The sequence below is a fragment of the Lathamus discolor genome, chromosome 13, assembly GCF_037157495.1.
Source record: "Lathamus discolor isolate bLatDis1 chromosome 13, bLatDis1.hap1, whole genome shotgun sequence".
NCBI classification, from domain to species: Eukaryota; Metazoa; Chordata; class Aves; order Psittaciformes; family Psittacidae; genus Lathamus; species Lathamus discolor.
The window spans coordinates 4,643,959-4,663,168 of NC_088896.1; the positions used below are offsets into that span (position 1 = coordinate 4,643,959).

Here is a 19,210-nt window from a genome sequence, read left to right on the forward strand (position 1 = left end):
ATAAAAATGATACCGCATGTCTATATACTGTGTCAGTGTCATTATTTAAGCAGACTATATTAACTAATGGATGACTAACTTGCACTTTAAAGTTAGTAACTTATGCTGTGTGTTTCTGAATAAATTTCAGAGGCCAATTTAGCCTAATTTATACATGAACGTTAATGTTTTTTTGAAATACCAGGATGGAAAGAGAAATAACAGGGCAGAGGAGTTGTTTCTTTGTGTGTTCTGTATCTGTCAACATATATTGAAGTATAGAGATGTTAATGTGGAAGTAGTAGTTTTCTATTTGGTGATTTTGGTCAATTTTTGATAGAGTTGAAATGACAAAAGCATAATTTAGCAGTGCGCATCTGCTGTTAGGCACTTTTACAACAGTATTTTGGGCTAGATGGTTCTGATCTCATTGGGTGGTCCTGTTTTGACAACAAAGGTTGAACTCTAATTTTCAAAAATGGGTCAAAACTGGTGTTTCATCCTGGTAAGTCAGGTTGCCAGATCATTTGTATTCTGAAGATCTGTTGACTTGTTGTAGAGGGAACTATAAAATACGGTATTTAATACAGTTTGTTATTCTGTCTCCATGGAATGAGTTCATGTCCAAGACAGTATGTGGTTTGCATGTCATAATTTTTGAACAACTAGCTGTCCGTTCATTTTCCTTTTCCAGTTACTTTTGCCCTTGTATGATAAAGATGAAACAGTTAAAAAGAAACCCTCTATTCTATCAAGGAATTGGAATAGCCTCCTGTAATAGAATTGTTTAAATCTAAAGTGGACATTCTGTGCAAGTTGGATGTTGTGTAGGACTACAGATGACATGACTGACTCCTGGCTCTGCCAGTAAATTGAGCTGTGCTTTGAAGCCATCTCTCTTCACTTTTTAGGTTGATTTTTTTGTATTTATAGAATGGGGATGACGGTTGTATCCTGCACACCCTTCTTTTTCTACAGAGATGCAATGAAAATATATTCCTGCCTTAGAAGGTCATTTTTAATATACATGGATTTATATGCAAATTTTTAATTTGTGAGAGTGCACAAGATGTAGCCTTCTATTACTGCTGTGATACTTCAATATTGGTGTATTAATATATTAACAATGGTGTAGTATTAGTATCCTTCTATTTAATACTGGTGTGGAAGAATTGAAAGCTGAGATAGGAGGGAATGCAACCATGGCAGCAAGGCCTTTCTGGGAAAGAGATAGGCATAAAGGTCTAAAGAAAAATGATTTTACATAAACTGCAAGTTTCCTAATTAAATAGGGCTAAGAATTCCAACAATCATTGCCTAAGAAGATGTGTAAGAAACCTAGTCAGAGATTATCTTGGCTGAGCTGCAACTCCTTTGGTTTTCTGATACTCAGGAATGAGTTATACAGACACAAAAAGGTACGATACTGCAAACAATGAGTAAAACAGGATAGTCTGAATTTATAGGATAGAATTTGGAAAGACTTGGACATAAAATGGGATGCAGCTAATGAAGAATATAACTGGTAATGACAAATAATGTTGTATCTTCATCAGAGTCAAACCTTTATTATCATTTGGCAGATGGGCTGCAGAATAGCCATGCACACTTGACATGATTCCTTTTCCCTTTTTTCCCTTTTGCTTTAATAGCCCTTTTATTAATTGGCGCTTTTTTTTTTTTTGCCTAGAAAAAGGTTCTTTCTCCTTGCTTTATCTCCTACTACGGACAGCTTCATACATCACACTTTCTTACTGCCTTTTGGTTGTAATTTGAGGTAATCAGACTTTTTCTGTTATCTCGGGTTGATATTCTTGTCTTTTAATGCTCTAGGAAAAGCTTTCCTCTATGAAAGATGAAAGTAAAACATCAATGTTGTTATTCTTTTCTTGTTTCTTAGCTCAGAAACTTAACCCCTGTAATTTCCTGTTTGATGGGAGACTTCCTACAATGCTTGGGATAAGCTGGTAGCTCAAACCACCATAGCACAAAAAATTAAGAAAAACAAATACTCTGGGAACTCTGCATTGAATACAGCTCAGCTTCCTGACATGGTTTAAACCTACTTGTAGTGTTTTGGCAGGTGAGGCAGTTTCTTATCTGAATAATGAATCATAAGAAACACATACCCATAGTTTTGAGGGAATAAGCCTGGGTATGTTTTTCTTAGACTGATAATTCATACTATGCAAATTTACAGGAGTGTGTATGCAGTGAAACAGCCTGGGTTTGGTTAAGCTTTCGTAGAAGCTTTGATAAGCTGGACAGCAGCTTTAAGGCAGAGGGAATTCTGAGGTTTGTCATACGGAGCTAAAGTACAGCTGAATTAATGTGCAGAATGAACCTGCTTCACTGAAGGAAGCTCCTTTTGTAGAGTTGATATTCCATGCCAAATTCTACTTGTAAATTGAAAATTTAGCAATTTCTTCGCTAATTTTTCTTCAAGGTACGTGTTACAGATGGTGCAGTGAATGTATTTGTGCTCATTAATGACGTGCCATGTGTTTGAAGTACAGCTCACAGATTTATTTGAAAAATTGCAAGTTTATATACACAGGTATAGAAGCAGAAAATAGTTTTAGGATGTACGTAGAAGCACACTGAGACTGATAATTAGAGATACATGTACATGGAAATAAGACCTTCACCAGAAAGAGTTTGCCTCAGGTGAAATAAATTATATAAATAACCTTTTAGGCTTGGAGTTTGAAAGTTGCCCAGTGTCTGTCTAACCTCAGAGGAAGTTGAGGCACCTAAATTGTTTAGATCTTCAACTTTTCAGTAGTGTTTTCAGAGCAGCTCAGTTAAAGATGAACATAAACTGTGTTTGTTAGATTGGTGCAGGCTTTCCTTGGTTGAACTTAAATCTTTTTCTAGGCGACATCAGCAAAGCTTGCTTATGCAAGGTTTGGACCAGTTTGTTTAAACTGGTGTCTGCCTCTGAGTAGTGAAATTTGGTCTGGTGTTCTGTGTTGTGGCATAATGAGAAAATGCATTCATACACAAACCAGTTTTTACAGTAAATTCTAAATAGCCAGGTTTAATCTTAAGCTTATTTAAACTACTGCACCATGACATAAAAAGTTTTTCAAAGAAAAAGAGACAAAAAAACCAACCCCATTAAATGAAATTCAGCCTGAAAAAGACTATAACAGTATGTTATTGAACAGTATTATTTCTAGAGCTTAAACATCTTTTAAGAAAAGAAGCTGTAAAATTTATTTTACATTAATACAATTGCAAAACCCCTTAAAGATTCATCTGATGTACTTTGGCTTTAGTAATGAATGCAAAAATTCACTCATCAAAATCTGAGCTTATACAAGGGAAGGTTCTGTTACTTAAAAATATTAATATAAAATTATGAACATTATTTACATGGGAGTGATTGAATGTATTTTGTCATGGAACCAAACCCAGTAAGAGGTGGTTTGTAGAAATTAAATGTTGCTGGTAACTAGCTCCTATGACTCATTGGAAAGTGAAATATTAAGATACTCTTGTTCTCTTCCTTAAAGTGAAGACTCTGCTACAGTCATTTGGCCTTACTCTTTTAGTGCCTTGCTGTGATTTTGCTGATTCTTTTTGATTTGTCCTTTTTTGTCCTTTTACTTTTTGATTGCACTGAGTATCCTGAGTATCAGAAGAATTAAGAGGAGCTTCTGTACAAGAAGCATTACTGTCCTGAGGACTTTGCCCTTCATTGTCCAGTCTAACTTTGCCTGGGCTGTATGCAGCTAGCTGACAGAGAGCTACAGCTGCTGTTTGTTTCTGTTCATCACAGCTGTCAATTATTCTTAAGTCTTGAGCTTCATTACGGTGAGCTGCGAAAGATTTGTCACAGGCACTGTTGGTAGGGTTCTTGGGGCTACATGCTTCTGCTCTGGAGGTTTCCTTTTCATTGCTTGGAGAAGTAGCAGCACCATTATCATGAGGTGGACTGTGGAATGACGTTTTCAGGCTTACTGTGTTACAGGAATCTTTTACTGAGAGGTTCAGAGGCATGTCTTGCAATTCCAGAAAGCTGTGACTTTCTGTTTTGGATGTGCTTTTGTATGTATGCTCATTAGTAGGTCCTGTGTTTGCATCAGCCTTTTTGGAAAGATTAAGGGGAGCTACCCCTGTGTCTTCCTCTGTGTTGGACAGTGAGCCTTCATTGTTCTGGCATTCGTTCTGTGCATGTGAATCTTCATCAGTGACATTAATGCTGAAAGAAATGAGGAGAAAAAGAGAATTCACTATCAGTTACTCTTTTAAATTGGGGCTGAGGAAGGGGCCAGGAAGAAAACAATCTGGGCTGGAAGTCTGATAATTTTGCTGTTTCTCCTTTAACACCCCCAAGTCCCTTGCACCGTACACATCATTGGATGCAGGTAATTCCCTGAAATACACAAACACATGCATAGTAATCGTATGGGAAATACCTGATACACTTAGGGAGAATGAGTGGTCTGCTCACTATAGCACCTGGGAGCTGTACTGTGTTTTGCACTGTCAATATAAAACATATTACCTCAATGGCTTGAATTTAAATATACTTCAGGGGCATTGCATGAAATGTTTGCATCTATGTTTGTGTGTCCCTTGTGTGTAAATCTGACAAGGATTTGCAAAGTGATTTTTATTATTTTACCTGGTAGGTGAATCTCCTCTCTCTTGCTGTGTCTGCACACTTTGAAGTAGAGTTGGTTGATCAGTGCTTTTCCTCACAGGTCGGAAAGCTGTGAGGTTTTCTTCTGGTTGGTCGTACTTGCCAAGCGATGTGGAAGATGACTTGTTAGAGAGGTCAAACAAGCCTTCGCATACATGGCTTGTCTGAGTGAAGTTGGTTGGGCTAGGTCTGCCAGGGGAGCCTGTGGCTGCACTTCCTGCAAGAGGGCTCATTTTGGCGTTCTCTCTTTCATTCTGGTCATCTTTGGAATTACTTTTGGCATGCAATAATGTCATTTCTTTTTCATAATCTGCTTGTTTTTTGTGTGAATTTAGAGGGTATTGTTGCGATGGGCTTAAAGAAGCTGGATATAGTAAAGTAGTTTCTTCCATTAGATGAGAATTTTGATCTCTGTTAATGCCAGCTACGTGTGAAAATCTGTAAAATGCAGGATCTGTTGGCCTACAAAATCCATATGGTATCGGAGGAGTGGAATGATATTGTTGGAACAATCGATAGTGTTCATATGCTGATGGATTTATGGGCTTTGGAAGTGGTCCTGGGTGTGGAAGAAAGTGTCTTTGATCTTGTGTGCCATAGACAGACAGAGCTGAGCTTTCACACTCTGAATTACCTGGAAGCAAGTATGGTGTGTAGATAGCCAGCCTATGCTCATAAAAATGGGGCGAGTACTCAGGAATCATCGGTTGCATATAAGGGGAAATGGAACCAAAGCCTTTTGGAGGAGCAACTTTATGTGGAAACTCTGGGAGAAAAGGAGAACCTGCTTTCCATGGGTGACTTGGTGCATGAAATGCAGACTTAGTGTGAAAAGGTGAATTTTTGTTAGAGAGTGATATGATTTCAGATACATCACTGGTTTCCGGGCCTTTACTATCTCTGTGTTCTCCTACAGGAACAAAAGCCGAGGGCCTGCCAATGCTGTCCAAAAGGGGCTGCATGCTGATAGCGCTTTCTGCTGTAGTACTGGCAGGGGTTAATTCCTTCTGAATCGCAGGCTTTTGTCCTTGTATTGCTGTGTTTGTTACCTGGTTTTGTAATTCAACATTTTCCTTGGCATCTTCTTTCGGAAAAGGATATTGAGGCTTTGAATCGAGGTTTGCCAGTCCATTTGTGACAGCTTTAGAAGAAGTTGGTTTGACTGTAGATTCAAGCTGATTTATCTGTTTAGGCTCCAAGGAACTGGTCTTCGGACACTTGATAACACGATCCTGCTCTGATACTAAAGTAATTGAGTTTTTGCAGAGGCCATACTTCATATGGTTAAAAAGATGGGATTTCTCATTGCAAGTGAAGGGACACTGGAAGCACTTGTACTTAAATGGCTTTCCTGGTGGTCTCGGGATGTAGTGAGGCTTCTTTGGTTTGCGTTCTTTGAGAAGACTCATTTTGTTCTCTGCTTGAAACAATTAAATGTAATGGTTCTTTAGAAAAACTTTCTTGTGGTTAGCTCGCCACAGTTCTAGCCTCTTGATGTTTCCAGTTTTTCTGGTTTCTAGAATCCTTCTTCCCAGGTGAAAAGAGGAAGCCAACTCCTGTGGTGTCTCAGGGAAGACGGGGTGCCGGAAGCCAATACTTCTGCGACTGGTAGTGCAGGAACTGTAACATAAAGTTTAAAATTAGTGGAACATTGGAAGTAAATACAAAGTAATACCTTCTTCTACCTGGATTCCCCCTCATATCACATATGGTGTGTTGTGGCCTTTTTTTTTTCTTTTTTTTTTTTTTTTTTTTTTTAACAAAAAAGAAAGTGCAACACCCTAACCAACCAAAACAAAACCAACCCCACAAAACAGGCAAAAAACCTAAACAAACAAATAGAAAAAGGGACAACTCTTCCCCTCCCCCAAATTCCCCATCCCTGGCATCCTGGCAGTGTTCAAGGCCAGACTGGACGAGGCTTGGAGCAGCCTGCTCTACTGGAAGGTGTCCCATGGCAGGGGGTTGAAACTGGATGAACTTTTAAAGATTCGTTCCAACCCAAACCATTGTATGATTCTATGCAAAGTGCTAGATGCCAGACTTGAGACAGACACTCATTAAACTTTGACATCCTTCCACACCTCAGCACAGTCCCAGAGGTGGCCTAGTTTTCAGCAGTGCTCAGCACCTGCCACTGCTCCCAGCTTGGAGGGGTTTTCTTTGAAAACTGAAGGAACATTTATTCAGAAGATGAAAGTAGAAATCTAGGTGGAGCTGTTGAGAGAGAAGTGGAGGTGGGCAGAATGAGAAGAGGCAGGTCCTGGCAGCAGCTGGATATGGGGCAAGCCAGTCGGGCCGGTTGGGGAGAGAGCAGAGGGAATTTCCGGCTTTGGCTCAAGGAGGAGGGTGGAGAGGATTGGTTGCACATGGGTAGTAGCTGACTTGGCTCTTTAAGAGAGTGACCAACCCCCTCTTTTACTTGTCATGGCATTTCCTAACAGCCTAATCTCAATGGATACCTCAAAAGTGGCCAATCTCTCGAAGGATAAAACCACACCAATTTTCTTCCTCTTCCTAATTCAATTAAGAGAAATGAGTACTGCAATATCTGACTAATGGAATCTTCTGCTTGATAAACACATTTCGCATTCCTCTGCTGCGTAGCACCTTACATACTGCATATACTTAACACAGACACAAGCGTAGTAATTCAAGTAAAAAAAGTCTGACAGTAATTGATTTATAGGGGAATGAGGTATCTGCCTTTCTTCAGAAAAACTAAGGTTGTGGATACTTTACGCAGCCTAATGATTTGCTCAGTAGATAAGTCAGGAGGGCTTGTATCAGCTTGTTCCATTATGTTCACTGATTCTGAAGGCGTGAGAAACTCTGAGAGTCAAGTTCTCATGATTTTATAGGATGTGTTATGGCAGAGATCTAAAAACTGATGATTTCATCATGAACTATAAGCATCATTATCAAAATGATGACTGTTGCAAAACCACGTACTGTATCTATTGTGTTACCCGAAACTACAGGAATACTAATTGTAAGAGTGACTAGATAGCTTGATATTTTTTATTTTTTTATTAAAAGAAAGTTTTTTACATAGAAGTATGAATTAGTAGTAGTATGAAAATACAAAGTTTATGAAAAGAATTCCTGGTAATTACATGCTGTGAGATTTGAGTTAAAAGTGGAGTAGTTTTGCATTTCTTAAGTCAGATTATTTAATAGAAAATGACATGCAACACATTATGAAAACTGAAGGCAAAGCTACAGAATTGCTGCTTGTTTCATCAGGTATAGTAATTCTAGCAACTTGTATTAAATGTTGTTTCTGATGTCATAGAAATATTAATTTTGTTAAAATAGTGACTGTGAAGGCACCCTGAAAATTGCAAAGCTGTTCTGAAAGTAGAAAAAGCAATCAAGCTTTTTCTTCAAATTAAGAAATGATTAAATGTGCTATAGCCTAAAGAAAAAGGAATGTGTAGAGAAGTAACTTATTTTTCAGGTTTTAGGAAAGCTTTTTTAGTTATTTGAGTTCGATACCGATACCATAACAATGAAAAAACCTTGAATTATTGAGCAACATGGTAAAGTCTTGGAATCTGGTTAAGGTGGTTGGATGAATTAAGAGTCCATATAGTCTTTAAAAAATATTAAAAAAAATGATAGCCAGGATTCCTTTGAAAGATTAATACTTTAAAAATAAAAATAAATTAAAATATTGAGGTGGAGGAGGGGAGGTCCAGAGCCGGAGCTGCTCTTTTTTCACTCCCTTAAGTGTGCTTGTTGCATTTATTTTTGGCTAATGATGTATAACTAACGTGGACAGTTTGTAATGGGCTCGGTCAAGTCGGTTTGTACCTGTTGTTCTTTATATCTGCTTGGAAGTACTTGTACTAATTATTCATGAAAAAAAAGATACTGTTGTCAAAACTCCATTGCATTCTTAGGTGAACCATTTATGATAACAGTCCAAATTTGCATTCAGGTGCAGCTCTTATAATAAAGAGATGTTAATGAGGTTTTCTTGTTCTGCTGGCTTTCCTTTGCTTAATAATGAAAATTCCTGTGTGTCCTGTTCCCCCCCACCCTGACTTTGTACTTGGTATTTAACTTTGAGTCAAGTTATTCCTGTTCAACAGAGTATTAACTATCGTTTCTTAATAAGAGAAAATGCATTGCTGCAGTTTTTAATTGTAGAAATTCAGAGCATTGGTGCTGCTTTTGCCATGGGTACAGCAAGAGAGAGAATTCCAACAGGGGTTTTTAGTCATTTTTGCCTTTGTTTTGATGCAGACAGTAGAGCTCGAGAATCTGCCGCTCTGACTTGAGAGGTGTAGAATGAGTAGCTTATATAGAGGGTGTTTACCCATTCGTAAACTTTGGCTAGTGCCAGCCAGATGAATGTTCTGCTTCTCTTTTTTAACTCTTTAATCCCTTATTTTTTTCTCATGGTTTAAAAATGCCAGTAATAAAATATTTCCTAGCCCAGACGAGAAGGATAATTTCTCTTACAATCTAAATAAAACACAGGAGTATCTGGCAGAGGTACATATTTCATAATTAAAAAAGAAATTAAAACAGTTTGATCCCACACATACAGCTGGAAAATACATCAATGGTTTAAAATAGGTGCCACCAATTCAAGTTGTCTTTATATAAATAATGTTACAATGTCTGGTTTGTGCTACCAAAATTAATATTTAGTATTAGAAAGAAAAATCACAGTAAGTAGTGGCTGTTTTTCTTGAATGGCATAACTTGTGCTAGCCTTTAAAAATGGGAAAGGATTCTTCAGTAGTAGGATGATCATTTTCTTACATATTTTTTTTTTTTTAGCCTGAGAATTTATTTCCTTATACCTGATTTTAGAAATGCAGACAGTAATATATTATTACAATTTTATCTCTCTAGTTTTGAAATATAGTGGTGTTATTTCTTTTGTGGTTTTATTGAGAACAGGTCATTCAAATAATATTGCTTAAACTTGAGGCTGTCTTAGCTCTTTGGTTCTTGTCACCACTGTACCTCCTCATGGCTGTCTCGTCTGTAGCATTTTCCAGCCTCAGACTGAGAGCTGCAAGTTTTCTTCCTTGTGTTTTTAAAAGTGTTGTTGCTACCTCCTTCCCTTTAACATATTCACAAGTTCAGAAAACAAGAATGCCTGTGTGTGTATAAATATATAAACAAGAATGTACGTGGGTATAAGTATACAAGCACATGCACATATGTATTCATATACATGCACACACAGACATATGTACATATATATATATATGTGCATGTTGGTTTTTAGGTTTTTAAGTAGTCTAAATTGTTTAAGATGCCCAGTTGATCAAAGAGGAAGTTTCAGAATGTCTTTTATTACAAGCAGGGATGGTAATTATATTTCTTTTGAGGACACTGCTTTAGCAAACTACGTAACAGTTTGTCATGCACACTCCATTATTATTGCAGTATCCTTTTGGTGATGTTGATCTCTCTGACCAGGAGTACTCACTGGGGTGGAACATTCTGAAGGACATACTATAATTAAAATATTGTGATGTGGCATTATTGCATAACTCAAGGACATGCCATTGTCACCTACCTAGAGTGTTGCAAGAACAAGATTTGTGAGTTTTATTCTAGCTGAGATTTTCCAGTGATTAACTACCACTCCCTTCTAAACTTCCAGTTCCTTTAAACTAAAAGATAAATTTTAACGCAACTGGTTGTTAATTGGGAGGAAATCTGGGTGAGAGGAGTGGGTTGGTGAGGACTAGAAGGGAAGTGTGTGGTGAAGGTATGGACCGAAGAGGGCTGCATGCTTGTGTGTGGGTGTGCGCATGGTCTGGGTCTGCGTGTGTGTGAGCGAGCACAGAAACAGACTGAATATGTTGGTTAGGCAGTGTGGATAAATAAGAAGTAAAAAATCTTTGTCAATATTAATAATTCAGTATCTTAATACACTTTTAATTAATTAGAGAGAGGATAACTCTAAACTCTAATCCAATTTTCTGTGCTTAATTCCCAAGAAAATAATAAATCAAACCTGGAGTACCTTATTTTCAGACAGTCATTTCAGATTCACCCGACCCTGATGTGTGAAGGATATTTGGCAGACTAAACGCAGGAGTTATAAGCAATACAGCTTCGTGTCATACTTCAGTATTGTACAGCAACTTCCTCTATGAAAAAAGGTGCTTAAAACACTTTTCACCAACAAGAGTTAATTATTGTAAAAACTCGCAAGAGTTAGTTCATCTCTCAAGCTAAAATACTCCCCTCTCCTGTTGAAAGTTCCTGCTGAAAGTTTAAACTGGTGCAGTAAATGCACCTGCTCGGAGTAACCCAGGCTTTTGAGACAGCTGAAAAATGACCACCTCTGGTTTACTTTTTTAGCTGTTAACACAAGCACACTTTATTTGAACAACAGAAAAATACTCGAAAGAAATGTACTTACCAGCTACATAGATGTTGGAAACCTCCAAGGTGCTCGCTGTTGGTAAGCTGGAGCTGTCACTGCTGAGAGAGAAGTACCTGTTCTCTGCTTGATCTCTAAGTGAAACTGCAGGAGGTTGTTTCAGGGGGAGGGACTTAAGAAGTGTAGGAGTTGAGCCCTCGGGGTGTAGAGATGCACCTGATATTACTCCAGCCCGAAGCTACGATTCATTTGTTTGCGTCCACTGCTTTCATTCAGCATTACCTCAGCATCTAAGCTATCGAAGAGAGCTCTTGTCGCTTTTGTGCCCTCCAACAACCAAGTTTTACTCTAAACTGTAGTGTCTGTTCTTCTTAGTAGCAGCCTGCAATGTGGGGTCAGAAATGGCTTAGGTAACATACTGAGCTTTTAATATATTTCACTTTCATGGAAGTGGCTCATGAACAGCAGAATTTGACTGTACAGAAGGGGTAGCAAAGCTTAAAAATAGTACTTTAACTCTTTTGTTGGAGACGGACATTTTTGGTTGAATGCCTTTGTAGCTTTAATATTCTTCTCTTTTTCTTCCTCCCCCTCTCCATTTTTATTTAAATCTTTTTGTCCTTCATGAGTCTCCTTTCTGAAGGCGGGACTGAACTAACTCCAAGCTTGCTTGCCACAGGAACCTGCCAAAGCTTGCCTATAATCAACAGTCAAATGTACAGATCCTGTAACTGGGAAGGAGTCACCCCAGTAAGAAATCGATTATCATGTCTACATGTTTACTTGGGAGCTGTGACATTCAGTGGTGAAAGGAGAAGGACAACCGATCATCCACTGATTAGTGCTAATACTTGCTTTTAGTTGCTTTTCAGTTAGAATTTATAAGTGACATATTTATTAGTGGATTTGCCTCGTGACATTGCTGAATTGTGTGGTGAAATAATAACCTTCTGCATACGGGCTGCTAAAAGGAAAATATTCTGATAGTTCTTTCTCTAAAAACTATTCCTGTTGCTGTATATAAAAGCAAAGGGGGGTTGGCTATCAGTTCTGATGCTGCTGAGATGTTAAAGTTTCTATTAAGAACTGTTCAGTTCAGCTGGATGAACATGACAGCCCTCTAGGTTAATCTGCAGCTCTATAGATAAAGACAGCTGCAGATTGGTGAAACTTTTAAATATAGAAGTACGATGAATTTTATAGTTGGCGAAAGTGTTGTCTCTGAGTGAAAATTAAGGACGTTGTCCCTACAGAACCTGTTTAGGCAGCGGGTGAAAGTTGTTTCAAAATCAGTCTCTAAAGCAGTGTCTGAAAAATAATCTTAATGATGTGGCCTTTATTTGGTGGGATGACTTGTATGGACATGTACTTTCCTATGTAGGTACGCAGACCACTGTCCTTCCTCTTGCTATGCCAATGCAATTTCCAGTTCTGGAATATTTTCCTGCATATCACTAATTCACATATCACCAAGCAATCACTAATTGTAAGGTAGAAGGGTGGCTTGCTTATTTGTTTGTTTATTTATTTATTTATTTAATTATGTTGCAATAACAGCTTAGCAGTGTTATAAACCCCATAAAACATAAAAAACCATAAAAAGATGTCATCTTACTACCTAGCTGTTTGTAAATCCTTTGGCTTTAGAGGAAATAATAGCAAAAGTGTTTGTAAGTCTATCATTCTTACATTTAGTTGTAAAATGTTTTGAGGCAAAGTAGTATATCAGAAAATGGTAACTGCAGAGAAAGATCCTGTAATGTCTGCATTCTCTGAAAGCTCCTAAGGAGAAAGGTCCTTTGCTGTCTCAACAGATGTTATTCCTTAGTCTTCAGTTGGTAGTGAACAGCCTTTCTTCCGTGTCCATAGGTTTCTGTGCCATAGCAATCTACATAACTGTCTTCATGTTTTTTTCTGCAAATATGAATCATTTTATGTTGTCTGTAGCTGAAGGAAGGCACCATCAAGTTTCTTTTTTGCATGTGATGGGGTGGAGGTAGTTTCCTTGAATTAGATCAGATTTTTTTGTTTAAAAGAAAATCGCAATTTCTGGCTATTGAAGCACTCCTTTCATGCAGGTGACTGAACTGCGGTAAGAGGCAGTCAGTATTTGAACTTTGATTTTGTGTTAATCTGCCTTCTTCCTATCCCCTTCCCTGGTCTGGTATGTGACGGGGAGACATTATGTCCAGTTGCTGCCTTGACCCGAGGAAAAGAATGTTTGAAATGTAGCTACTTCCTGGAAGTTGCTGTTGTTAGGTCAGCTGAAATCAGCTGTGGGCAAAGTAGAGCCGGGAAAAGAAAGAACAGCTTATGGAAATGCTTCTTTTCTTGGGACTTGGATGGCATAAAAAAATCCAGATCAGGGGGAAAGACTCATTGGTGGACCCCAGAAAAGGAATGTGAGAGCTCCTGTTTGTGTATGCTTCTAAAAGTAATAAAGCCTGATTGCAGTGATGTTGTTTCATTGCTTATTTTTGTTACTCATTATACTTGCATCCGGAGGATTAGATAAAGTGAACCCAGTCATCTGTTGGGAGCACCCTTTTTAGTCTGTCTGAGCGCAACTCAGATTAGCTCAGAACACCAGGATTGACACAGTACAACTTGGATTTATTGATATTTTTCTCTCAAGTTGCCTTTTTAAAAATATGATTATTTTTTGTATCTCTGGAGGGCAGAAGCTTTAATTTTCTGTCCTCTTTGGTGTAGAATATCATTCTTCCTTATGAGTTTTGTTTAAAATCGGTGTTAAATAAATGTTGTTTCTCTGCATTTGGGTTTCATAGGTTTAATTACTGTAGCATAAACCTGCCATTCTATAAATGTTACAAACTTCCTTCTTCATGTTTTTATATTGTTTTTTTGGCTCAGCTTTAGTACTGAAAACAAAATGTCCCTAGCAGAAACCATACATACCAATGGGATCAACTTAACCTATTCTTGATACGCTGCTTACCTAAGTTTTATTTTCCTATTGCCCTTCAAAATTCCATTCCCGAGGTGTATGAAAGAGTGCCAAGTGTTGCTGTGGTCAGTTATCAACCCTCCGTTAATCAGATAATTCTTAGTGTTCTGCTCTAACACAAAGAGTGGCCCTGGTGACAGAGTTGTTTGGCTGTTTTGGCTTTAGCTGCTGTCAGGACTCTGTAACCAGCTTTCAGAGGTTGTCCTCCGGTTGCCAGTCATCACCAGTGTTTCTTTCTCTTTCTAGAGGTGCCTTACAGATTTTTGAACTATGTAGTTATTCCAAGAAAGAAGAATGATCATAAATAAATGTGAATAATCTCCTGTAGTTGATCACTGATAGACATGGTGAAGCTTAGCTTGCCATAAAAAGGAAACCTCTTAGAACTGTGTCACTGGCGATACTCGCTTCTGTCCTTGTCATCTTTGGTATCTAGATGTGTGGCTTTGAGCTAACTGTTCCCAAAAGTCCTTGTTTTCTTTTTGTGATCACTTGAACTGCAGTTATCCACAGCTTTTGCTATCTGTATTAGCATGTTTGGACTAGGTTATTCCATACCATTCCCAGAAGGGGGCAAATGTATTTTAATATAATTGTTGTAACTCATGCTGTGCCCTAAAACATTACATGATTCTTGTACAATATTCTCATAATTATTTTCTTCTATCCCATATGAATAGTTATTAGTCTTAATGCTTTCCGAATAACACCTTTGAAATACACCTTTGTTTTCATACCGATTCCAGTCCCTGACTTTGGAGATATGTCTGGGCAGATTACCTTGCTGATGTTTGCGAGCCACTTACTCATGATTACTAGAGCAAATTATTTGTATGGGAAATGAATAAAAGCTCAGCAGTTAATAGCAACTGCAGATCATGTTTTCAGATATTACTGTGGCCTGTACTGGTAGTGTTTGGCCTGGAACTAGGGTGATCTTCCTTCTGGTTCTCATCCTCCCCCTTGGGCAGTGGAATGTCTTGGGGAAAGTCAGTAACATCAGAAGTTGAGACTGTAGGCAAAACTGTGAGCTGTTTATAAGGAGGGGGTGTTAATAATCATTCTTTTAATTGCCAGTAATTCTAACAGAGATGCAGAATGTACCTTCAGTTTCTACTTGATGCTCTGGTTATAATTGCCTTTTAAGATTCACTATTTTCAAAGAGTTTTTCATGCAGAATGCTTTTTCCTTTTCTGCTTTGATTTTAAGACTTGCACCAGAGATTCTGAGACAGTTTGCTCACCTACGTGAATTTTTCCTCATAGAATCCCGTAGAAGGACCTGAATTGTGCCATGTGAAGTTCAAGTATACATGAAGTCAGTCCTGTACATTGCTCTTTGAGGCATAATTGGTGGTGTGCTGCAGTGATGCCACTCTCACAGAGAGAGCAGTGAGGTGTCTAATGAATGCTCCTAGCCTCAAAATACTTTTAGCCTTCATTGTTTCTTTGAAATATACCAAGTTTTATAAAGCTTTGTATGATTGTGTTGTCTGCGATTTCAGTACATTTTAAAAGTGGGGAATATAAAGCAGCAAGTGAAATGTGATGTTTTACTTTATTTCCATCCCGTTTTAAATATACTAATGCTGCAGTTCTTGAACTGTTGTGTTTTTAAATTGGAAGTTACACGTTTCCATTTAGCTGTAAGATTTCAGTTGTTAGAATGGATGATGCAGCTAAATTTGCATGTAGGGATTTTTTAATTTATTATTTTATTTCTTTTTCTTCAGCAAAATGGCCAGAAGTCATTGAAAATCTTATGATCTCATAATGTATGTGTGTGAATTTCTACATTTGGGATCTCAGTGCTCCTAAATAAAACATTTTGTACTCTACAGCGTATGTTAAGGCCAAAAACTTGCATTTCAGTGTGGTTTCAGTATGATTTCACATCTTTTGTCTTCTGCTGTGTTTGTGGTTTTGTAGGCTTCAGACTATTATTTATAGGGTTTTTTTATTTAATTGGGTGGGGATAAATACTAAACAAACAAGAGAATCCTCGTTTACTTGAATTTCTGGTTTGCTTGTGAAAGGACGTTATTAAAATTTCTCTTGATGACAGCATAGTATAAACTTTCTAGCTAATAAGGTGTGTCATATATAGGAACATGAAACTTCCTAGGCATTCTTAATATGTCCGTGGTGAGATTAAAAGTGTTCTGGGCTTAAACTCTCTCAACAGCTTGCTGACCACTGAATAGTTGCAGCTGTATCTGCTTACAGCCGAAGAAGGTCTCTTAAATGAAATCAGTGGTAGCACTATTAATGTTTCACGGGCAAGGATAACCTGCTCTTTTTTTTTTTTGTTAGTTTGTTGTGCATTATGGGATCCTCTTTTTGCCATTAAAACAGATACGTTTAAAGTAAGGTTGGAAACTTTTGCATCTCTGAAGAGTAAGAAAAGGAAACCAGGGAAAAAAGATTGCAAGAACCATGTGGTTACACTTTTAATGAATTGGTGCTTATCTTGGGAGGATTCTAGCCAGAAAGATGTTATTTTTGATGTGCCTGCCTGCTTGTATACCCTTACCCACTCACAGTGAATAGACTGAAACAATCCAGCAGTCCCACTCCTTTTTAAAGTGTGGCAACAATGAAGGCATCATTTAAACAGAAGGCAATAATGCTGGTGAGATACACAGATAGTGGCTAATTCAGAAGTCTGATAATGGTGGGTCAGTGGAAGTGATCCAAATCTTGATTATTTTTTTTATTATTATTATTTTTAAATAAACTCAGAATAAATGGAAAGGGTAGAAATAGAGTGGGGGAAAAAAACAACTCTTAAAAGAACCAAGCTTTATTTCTTCTCTTTATAAATTACTCTAAGAATAAAAGGAGAAACAAAAAAAATGGAAGAAGAAAGTAAGGGACATTGAAGTCTACAGTTAAGTATTGTTAGTCAGGGGGCTGAGATAGATTTGAGAGGGGAATTGGCAGGTGATGGTGTTTTAGGATTCAGTGACAAAATGAATATGCTTATTCCCTTTTCAGACAGGTGAGACACTATATAGTGAGTATCCAGAAAGACTCTGGGTTAGGCAAATATTTTGTGTATTATTTTTGCTGAATGGTTAACATTGGTTAATATTGGTTAACTGTTTTAGTTGATACTTTTTCTGTGTTAAATATGTCCCATTGCCCAGTATATTTTTGGTGAAAAGTTTATATGAAGTGAAGGCTCTTGTGCTGTCAGAAGGTTTCAAATAGATGCAGTTAATCTCAGTATCAGATGCTACAGCTCTGAAGGAATATTTCTGTATATGTGACTTCTGTGTCTGCAGTTTGAAAACTCCCTCAGCTTCTGTTGCAAATATCTTATTAATTTGGTTAGAGTGGACATGTGCTCTGTAGTAGAACCAGATCATCTGTTCTACCACAGAACTGGGATAGAGAATGCTTGCCTAGTTACTAGTGTTAATAGTTGCAGTCCTGTGTATTTTATCTCAGAATACAGAGAATGGTATTTCCAGTTATTTATAGATAGCTTTATATACTTGAAAAACCCCAAACAAAGTCTGAAAAACTCTACACACAATGAAGAGAGCATTTGCTGCTTTTCACTGTGCCATTTATTAAAAGGAAAAAAAAAAGCTAAAACCAAGTAAACCCGATTCTGCTTTAAAGCGTTTTCTGGAAAGAGGCTCAACTTGGACTGAGATTTAAAAAGTTTTATCAAAATCTGTTATATAACTTCTTAAACTTTTTTATATATACTCGTGTTTTTAAGGATTACCTTCTGTGTTTTCATATTCCAGAATAAGTTGTTTGATACTGATTTGCAGTTTGGAGGAGGATGCATCAGGAAGTCAGGCTTCAGGAATGTGTTAGTCTCTTTTGTCGGCGTACTGAATTGTGAGGCTTTTGGCAAGATTCCAGGTACTTTTCATCATAGATACAGGAAGAAATGAAAAAAAAAAAAATAAAAAAAAATCAATCTTACCTGTCCTAGGTGGACTCTTCGAAAACAGAGAACACCCAAACCTGAAAGGCTGGTTACAGAATTCCTGTTCTCCAGTACTCGGGTGAGCTTTAAAAATGATGCGTGGTCTTGAAAATAGGATGTTAAGAGCTTACAATGCGTATGTCACTGTAATAGTTTTCAAATTAGCAAGGAAGCATTTCAACAGTGCAGATAGGTTGGGGTTTTTTTTTCACTAGCCAGCAGGTATAAGCTAGACTAAATGCCATTGCTGAAGTTGTGCAGGAAAGGTCCCTCCCCCAGCACAACTGGGAGATGGTATAAATGCTAAGCAGGGAATAAATGACAATGAATTGCTTCTGGCTTTTCCCTGTAGGGTTTATCTCAATATTGCACAACCGTAGCCTGAAGGTTGGGGTTTCTTGGGTGATTTTTCTTTTCTGACATGCAGTGTTATAAGTTTACAGATTTTTTACACTCCTTCAAAGTAATTTGTTTGTTTAGTAGGATTCTTTCATGTGCCTGTTTCTTCATGTCCTTAAACTGCAGTTTGCTACTGGTTAAGTTAAAGGAAGAGCTCCTTTAGCTGTAAAATTATGTGAAGTTCTCTAGTATGGCCTTGGATGTGAATGGGGAGATGAATCCCCCAAATATTCATCACTCAGCATTCACAAGAAGACAGATCAATACTGTCTTAGGTCAGCTGCAGGCTTTTCCATGTTAGCTAGGTAGGGGTGCTTCAAGATTTTGTGTTTTTTATGGCTGCATTACATAATGATGTGGAGATAGGCTGGCCAAAATCCAGATCTGTCTGCTTCCTCACTGGCCCTTTGCCATGCTCAAAAGCTCACACTAATTTCAGTGCTGTAGAACTTTTTCAAACCTGCCATTAGTTTATTGAAGCAGATACCTGGGAAATGAGAGCCAGCATCCATTTCTTTTAAACACTGTAAGAGATGTGACTGGTGTCAAACAGTCTTTGGCAGAGATGTAGTTAGAATGTGGTTCTGTCGGGCAACATCCAACTTAACCAACAATCCCTTCTCGCTGCCTGAAAGCCAGTCTTTGCATTACATATTTTCTTCCCTCAGCAGGGAGGCAGACAACGATCTCCTTTGCTGCCCAGCTGTGATTCATCCCTAGAGCAGGTCTTTCCTGTGTGCTGACTGAGATAGGTCCATGGAAAAAAAATACCACGTGATCTTATAATTAAAGACTCTCTTAATTCATTACGTAGTGAGAGACTGAACTGAGATTGCAACTAGACAGACACAGCCCTTCATAGTCACGGGTTAGAAAATGTTTCTTTGGTTTGTGGATGTGCAT

The 19,210-nt window shown here is 37.9% G+C and overlaps 2 protein-coding genes across 2 annotated transcripts in view; one reads left to right on the forward strand and one right to left on the reverse strand.

The window, feature by feature from the left end:
* TBCD (tubulin folding cofactor D) overlaps window positions 1-19,210 on the forward strand; it is a 123,445-nt gene that overhangs the window by 29,947 nt on the left and 74,288 nt on the right. The window lies entirely within an intron of this gene.
* On the reverse strand, window positions 2,484-11,117 carry ZNF750 (zinc finger protein 750). The gene is made up of 3 exons (XM_065693529.1): window positions 11,031-11,117; window positions 4,613-6,250; window positions 2,484-4,186 (listed from the first exon to the last, which is right to left on the reverse strand). Exons 2-3 carry the CDS (start codon window positions 6,037-6,039, stop codon window positions 3,469-3,471), a joined length of 2,145 nt encoding a protein of 714 aa, XP_065549601.1. The 5' UTR covers window positions 6,040-6,250; window positions 11,031-11,117; the 3' UTR covers window positions 2,484-3,468.